Below are 7,500 nucleotides of genomic sequence, written 5' to 3'. Positions count from 1 at the left end.
CTAATTGGTACCATGAACACCTCTCACTGGCCACTAATTAAAGGTCTAGTGTTCATTTCTATCACCACGTACTGCAAGTTGAAGCCCAGCCACGCGTGTTCATTTTCAGGCGAACAAAGCTTCATCTGGATTCATTTTAAAAGCTGGATTAAGCACAGGATTCTCTCTCGCTTTGAATTCTTTGTATCAATACGGGATTACTTTCTGCTCGTCTGCCTCCTATGTATTCCTCCTATTCATGTCCTTCCTCCTCCTCCTCCTCCTCCTCTTTCTCATTCTCCTCTTCTCACTTCTCGACTCCCTGTTTCCGTTCGTGTTGTCTCTGTAGCTTCCGTTTTCTTGTTTTGTCTGTTGCTTTCTTATTTCTCTAACTCTCTGAAGTGAAACCCTTCCTAGTCTCTTTCCTCTGTTTCCACTGTTGATTTTCCTTCGGTTTCCTTTTCCTTCTAGTTGTTCTGCTTTCTTGTCTCTGTTTCATGTTTCCTCTACGTGTTTTTCTTTCCTCTATTTGCTGTTTCCTCAACTCCGTCCGTTACTTCCGTTCTCTCTGTTCTCTTTAGTGTCTCTGTTTCCTCCCCCTCCTCCTCTGTACTCTGTTGACTCACTTTGCTCCGCCGGCTTCTCATTTCTCCAACTCTCACAAGTGCGGGACCTAAAGAGATTCGAACCCTGAATACTGAGAAGCTACATCAAGTTTCTCATTTTGGAATCACAAAGCCAACGCAGACTCCGGGATTCTTTGTGTGCTCGTGTGTCCTTCACCCGCCCTGGCTGCCTCCGTGCCGGCCAGCAAGAGGCGCCCGTGTGGTAATGCTTATGGGAAACTGAGGGGAATTATTGGTGTGTTTTGGTGTGTTTTATCGTGTTTTTGTAATGGTTTGGAGTGTTTACCTGGGGAAATTTGGTGTTTTGTTGTGGTTCTCTTGTGTTTGCAATGGTTTGGAGTGTCCATCTGGAGAGTGTGGTGGTTATTGGTGTGTTTTGACGTGTTTTTTTTGTCTGTTTTTGTTCCTTTGTTGTGTTTTGCGATGATGCGGTATGTCTCTATGGGAAACTGGGTGATAGTTGCTGTTTTTGTCTTCTTTTTTTATATTTGTGTTTTGCTGTGTTCCGGAGTGTCTGTCTACCTGCCAAACTGTGCGATTATTGCTGGTTTTTTTTTTCTTTTTGTAGTGTTTCTGTTTTTATTTTTTGTTGTTGTTGTTGTTTTTGTAATTCTCCGGACTATATATATTTCCTTATTTAATTTGACAAAGTAAGGCATTAGCATTGTTTCCATGTATGCAGTAATATTTATTGTCTCTAATATTTATACTTTTATACTTTCAAAATATATGAAATCCTAAAAAAACATAACAGCATAACCTTATTTAATTGAACAAAGCAAGGCATTAGCACAGTTTCCATATATAGAGTAATTTCCAGCGTGTCTCTAGTCGCGCGCGTAAAAAACAAAGCAAAAATTGACGCGCGGGCTTGACAGTGACAATAACAAATCGTTGTCCTAAAGCCGATCGCTTTCAGAACTCACCAAATTGGATTTTTTTCCAGCAACTAAAGCAACGGTAGCTTTTCTATTTCTTTTTCCGCGGCGTGGAGGCGAGCCGCGCTGCAACATTCCCGCCTGCCGACCCGCGCTGCAGGAATGACGCGCCCCGCCAGAGTGCTCAGCCACGCGCCGCAGCAGATACACGAATGCGCCTATCAATAAATAACTCGATGAATAAATAAATAAGCAGCGGCTGGCGGTTTGTGGAATGCTTGGACAAAAAAAAAAAAAAAAACGTGGAAACAACAATATTTAATTCTGTACAAAACGTTTTCTTTGTGTCTTTGATGATAAAAAAAAACCTTGAAAATAAACGAACAAAAAAGGAAAAATGCATGAAAACTATTAAAACAACAATGTATCTTTTACATGTCCACGAGAAGAATACAAAAAAAAAAGAAAGAAAAGAAAAAAAGAATGCATAAATGAAATAAAACAAAAATAAAAACAACAGTTATTTCAAATATAATGACTACATGACTGAACCAGGGCGCAAAAACAAGAGAGAAATATCAAGTATTCTTTTTGTTATTCTCTATTCTGACTGTAGCGCGCTGTTGCCTCTGTTTTTCGGTTAGGTTGCGTTAGAATACATTAGATAAGAGGAGGTAAGATTAATTATGAATAGGTAAGGTTAGGTGAGCTTAATTTATGCTAGATTAGGTTAGATTCGGTTATATTAGGTCAGGTTAGGTTAGTCTACGTTGTAGGTTAGGTTAACTTAGGCTAGATTAGGTTAGGTTAGGTCATGTTAGGTTGTTTTAGGTCAGGTAAGGTCAGGAAGTAGTATGACCACTTTTCTCACCTTAACACCTGTACCCACTCTTAGGTAAGGTGGGATCAGGTTACGTAAGGGTAGTTAAGATCAGGTCATGTCAAGTTAGGCAAGGTCAGGTTATGTCAGGTAAGGTCAGATAGAAACACGAGCTTTCTAACCTTATCCCCGGTAGCTTCTGTCTTTGGTCAGGTTAAATAAGGTCATATAGATACAACCACTATATTTGATTAGACAAGGGCAGATAAGGTGGTCAGGTAATGTCAGGTAAGGTCAGATATGGTGGTCAGATAAGGTCAGGTAAGGTCAGATAAATTGATCAAGTAAGCTCACATAAGATAGTCAGGTAACATCATATTAGGTCAGGTAGAAACACGACCCCCCTTACCTTAGCCCCCGTGGCCACCGTGTCCTGGTCGTGTAGGTCCAGCCAGGTCTCCTCGTCCCCGTGGTCGTCATGGTGGAGGTCTTCAAGCAGCACCTCCTCAAAAAATTTATCTGTGAGTCCCCCAGCCTGCATGTAGTGGATGGCCTGGGGGGGGGAGGGAGAGGAAGGTCAGGGGTGGTGATGGGTGGTGGGGAGATAATGAAAAGGTAATAAAAAAAGGGTGAAAAGATGGTGGAGAGATGGTGAAAAGATAGTGATAGGAAAGTCCTCCTAGTCAACGTATAGTGAGTAACCTGCAGGAAGGGAGAGGATCAGGGGGAGTGATGTGATGGTGAGATAGTGACAGGATAGTGATAGGATGGTAATAGGATGGTGATAAGATGGTGCAAAGATAGTAGTAAGTGACTGGAAGTGACAGGATGGTGAGAGAAAGAATAAGAAAATAAGAGTGTGAGAGAGTGTGCAGAAATAGTGACCAGGAATAGAGAGAGCAAGAAACAGAAGAAAGAAAACAAGATTTGGAAAGTAAGGAAGAGAGAGAGAAAGAGAGAGAGAGAGAGAGTGTGTGTGTGTGTGTGTGTGTGTGTGTGTGTGCTGGAGGTACCACTGTAAGGGTCTCCAACTTTCAAGGTTTTGCAGGGGCAGTTCTCAAGTTGAAGTTATCTACTGTCAACTCCACAGATATAAGTTCTCGAAGTGTCTCTCCTTAAGTATTAGATCCCCAAAGTTTCACGAATATAGTATTAGTTCGTCCCCTCCAGCGTCGTCCCGTGGGATCCCTACCCTCCACATTTCCCGTTTTCTCCCAAATACACCTGGTTTTACGATATCTCGTCTCCAGCTATCATTTCCCCCGTATTTGCAGCAATGAGTGAGATCCAATACCCTGCGTAGAATCTAATATCATTGCATAAGGGATCTGATTTTCTTAAGGTCCCTGGGGCGTATCAGGAGCGCCACGTGTCAGGGAGGAGTGTAAGGTGTGAGTAAAAGATAAAAATGTTTGAATTCTGTTCTGTTTAAAGTATAAGGGATTGAATCTTCTTCATGAAACAGGTATTACGTTCATTTTTTCGTGTGTTTTGTTTAATTATGTTTGTTTTTTTCCGCCATGTTAGTGTTTGAGAAGGAAGAGTGAGGGGTAGAGTGAGAGGAGTGAGAGGAGGAGGTGGATAATAAAGGAGAGATGACAAAGGAGAGTAGAGTGAGAGAGGAAAACCCTCTTTTGTTTTTTGTGAAGAGAGAAAGAGGAATAAAAAGAGACCTTTAAATCTTTTATATGTATACTCTCTCTCTCTCTCTCTCTCTCTCTCTCTCTCTCTCTCTCTCTCTCTCTCTCTCTCTCTCTCTCTCTCTCTCTCTCTCTCTCTCTCTCTCTCTCTCTCTCTCTCTCATAAAAGCAACATTACATCCTTTATTATTTGTTCTTGTTGTTATTCTACCCCTTTCCTTTGTGTTCTCTTGCGTTTCGTACCTCATTAATGTAAGGTGCCAAGGGAGAGTGCCTACTGAGAGCAGCACTCACTCCAAAGGTCGCCAGGCACTCCTCTTGTATCCTAAGGGGCGTCTCTCCTCTCTTGGTCGTGTAGAACTGCGTCAGAATATACTGAAGGTGGTTCCTGTTCTCCACTAGAGCCGCTGTCCTCTGCTCCGCCACCTCCCTGCAGTGGTGGTGGTGGTGGTAGTGGTGGTGGTGGTAGTAGTGGTGGTGGTAGGGGTGGTAGTAATGTGTTTTTGTTACTTTTTTTATATATATCACCAAGTAAACGTAATTTTTTATATTTCTCTCTCTCTCTCTCTCTCTCTCTCTCTCTCTCTCTCTCTCTCTCTCTCTCTCTCTCTCTCTCTCTCTCTCTCTCTCTCTCTCTCTCTCTCTCTCTCTCTCTCTCTCTCTCTCTCTCTCTCTCATACCCTAAACACCACATTCACCTCGCCATAACAAAACATTCCTCATTTCCTCCTCCTATTACCCTCTTACCTCCCCTCCCTCTCTTTCCCTCCCTCTCTTTACCCCTTTTCCCCCTCACTCCTCTCACTCCCCCTTCCCTTCCTCACCTGAAGACGGGAAGAGTGTCGGCAACATCACGATATTTGCCTGCGAAGGAGAGAAGATGCGTGTTTTGTGAAGCGAGGAAGAAGAGATACCAGTAGTTGCTAAAACCCACGATGGTTAAGCCACTCTCATCCAGCTGACGAAGACTCCTGAGGGCGGGCTCCACGTTCTGAGAGAGAGGGAGAGGGAGAGTTTCAGATTAATATATTTTTTTCTATTCCTGTTTTCATTTTTTTTTTCTGGGTATTAAATTCTTTTCATGTGTGACTTGGGTTGTGTTTGGAGTTTTTGCTTGTGTGTGTGTGTGTGTGTGTGTGTGTGTGTGTGTGTGTGTGTGTGTGTGTGTCATGTTTTTTTTTTTTTCGGCTCTCTGGTGTGTTGCATGTCCGTGTTTGTCTTGTTCTGCTCCTGGCGTCGCGGGGAAGTGTGACGTGTTTGTCCTTGTTCGTGAATACTGTGGCATGTACGCTGTTCACGCAGGGTGTCTATCACTCACGCTTGTATCTCCTTCATTTATTTTCTTGACGGTGGAGTGTTGGGAAGGTCACTGTTTTTTATCATCATTTTCACTATTTCTTTCATCACCTAAGTATATCTTCACATGTATTCCCTTTTATTTATTTATTTATTTTTTCGCGGAGGTGGAAGAGGGAAGATCACTGTTTCATCATCTTCACTATCTCTTTCTTAACCTGCTTTATTTTGACCTGTCTTCCCTCCACATCTTCGTTTCCTACACTCCTACAGCAAATCCTTTAGTTCCTTCACCGTCTATATTCTCTATATCCTCACCTTTACCTTCTACAGCGCCTGCTTCAGCTTCTTCAGCGTCTCCTTTAGCCCTTCCACCTCCTTCACCATCTCCATTTTCTTTATCTCCTACATCTACATCCTACATCTCCTTCACCACCTCCTTCAGTGCCTCCGTCATCATCTTTTCACCTTCAGCGCCTGCGTCAATATCAACTATCTTCCTACCTTCACTATCCTCGTATCCTCCCTCATGCACCCCCTCCGTCATCGCCTCCGTCAGCGCCTCCGTCAGCGTCTCACTCACCCGCGTGGTCAGGAAGGCGGTGAGGTTGCCACTGAAGCTAATGGCCACCACGAAGCCCATGAACTGCAGGCACAGAGAGGCGACGCGAAGCCTGTTCGTCTGAGGCATCTGTTGACTCCGGCAGGTGACAATACCCACTGTGTATACCAGCCAGCGACTCAGGCTGTGAAGGTAGTGGTGGTGGTGGTGGTGGTGGTGGTGGTGGTGGAAGAAAAGATGACGATCAAGAGAAAAATGAAGAAGAAGAAGAAAAAGACATAAAAGAAGAAGAAGAAGAACAACAACAACAACAACAACAACAACAAGAGAAGGAGGAGGAAGAAAAATAATGAAAGAAAGAAGGAAAAGAAGAGAGAAAGAAAATGAAATCATTATATTTACTTGTCAACTTTATAATATATTGGCTGAGTGAGAGGAGTGAGAAGAGGAAGAGGAGGAGGAGGAGGAGGAGGGAAATGAATATTGTTACTCACAGAGAGAGGAATGAATAGAAGCAGAAGAAAGAGGATTAACAAGAGAGAAAGTGGGAGGGGAGAGAGAGAGAGAGAGAGAGAGAGAGAGAGAGAGAGAGAGAGAGAGAGAGAGAGAGAGAGAGAGAGAGAGAGAGAGAGAGAGAGAGAGAGGAAGGAGGAGAAAAGGTGAGAGGGAGAGACGTAAGGAAAAATAGAAAGAATAAAACGTGGGGAAGGGAGAAGAGGATATTGATAAAGATTGAGAAAACAAAGCGAAGAACAAAAGGAGGAGGAGGAGGAGGAGGAGGAGGAGGAAGAGGAGGAGGAGGAGGAAGAGGAGGTATTGAAAGAGTGTGAAAACAAGCGCAGAGGGAGTAGAGGAGTTTGACAGCGAGAGATGGAGGGAACAGATTGAAGGAGAAAGGAGGAGACAGTGATAGAAAAGATTAAAAAAGAAAACGGAAGAAAGAAAGTGTGATACGTGGTTTAGTTGACAAGGAAAGGAAAAATGCGCAGCCTGAACTGAAGGAAACAGAAAAATATTTACGAGTTCTTTTTATCGGGAAAACTTCAATAAATGCAGAAACGAACGGACTTATAAACGAAACAAGTGGAATTAATTAATGCGATGCGTGGGAAATTGTGGAAATAAAACACGATGACATTATAACGAAAAAAATAAATAAATAACAGATACAGGTAGACAAATCACATATTCAGTACATTAACACACTGAAATCATCACTTTACTTATATAAAAGATGAAAAAAAAAAAAAAACGGAGCTGAGACGAAAAAAAAACTCGCATTCTGTCCAAAAAAAAACAAAACACTTGCAAACTGAGAATAAAAAAATACAAACACGCACAAACACACAAACACAAACCTATAAAACATACGAAGATCCTTAGGAAAATCAAGGACACGTGCAATGAACAGAGAGAGGACCCCTGCGCCTAGGAACGTGACCACCAGCACCACCCACACCTCCCGCAGGAAAGGAGAGCCCAGAGAGATCCAGGGGGGCAATTCCTTAGGGGCTGGAGTGATGAAGCAGGCGATCTCGTAAGTGTAGGGGTAGGAAAACGTGGCGAATCGGCTCCTCAGTATGTCAAGGAAGATATTGCCAACCCCAACGTCACCGTCGCCCGAGCCAACCTGAAGGAGGGACGGATATTTAGTTTTCAGTCCGTTCAATTGATTTTACTCTTAGTGGTTATTGATACT

The 7,500-nt window shown here is 43.0% G+C and overlaps 2 protein-coding genes across 5 annotated transcripts in view; one reads left to right on the top strand and one right to left on the bottom strand.

Annotated features, from left to right (window-relative positions):
- The window catches only part of LOC135090949 (uncharacterized), a 201,976-nt gene that overhangs the window by 158,996 nt on the left and 35,480 nt on the right, over positions 1-7,500 (top strand). The window lies entirely within an intron of this gene.
- Positions 1,256-7,492, bottom strand: LOC135090947 (uncharacterized). 2 transcript variants are annotated; one of them, XM_063988185.1, is made up of 5 exons: positions 7,160-7,492; positions 5,823-5,985; positions 4,768-4,934; positions 4,187-4,373; positions 1,257-2,856 (listed from the first exon to the last, which is right to left on the bottom strand). In XM_063988185.1, exons 1-5 carry the CDS (start codon positions 7,168-7,170, stop codon positions 2,677-2,679), a joined length of 708 nt encoding a protein of 235 aa, XP_063844255.1. In that variant the 5' UTR covers positions 7,171-7,492; the 3' UTR covers positions 1,257-2,676. The 2 variants fall into 2 exon arrangements, with proteins under 2 accessions (XP_063844254.1, XP_063844255.1); XM_063988184.1 differs by lacking the exon at positions 7,160-7,492 and having other exon boundaries at positions 1,256-2,856; positions 5,823-6,458.

Source organism: Scylla paramamosain, chromosome 36 (genome assembly GCF_035594125.1).
Source record: "Scylla paramamosain isolate STU-SP2022 chromosome 36, ASM3559412v1, whole genome shotgun sequence".
In the NCBI taxonomy this organism is placed as follows: domain Eukaryota; kingdom Metazoa; phylum Arthropoda; class Malacostraca; order Decapoda; family Portunidae; genus Scylla; species Scylla paramamosain.
Note: the sequence above shows the minus strand (reverse complement) of the source record. Positions and strands in the feature narration are given on the sequence as shown.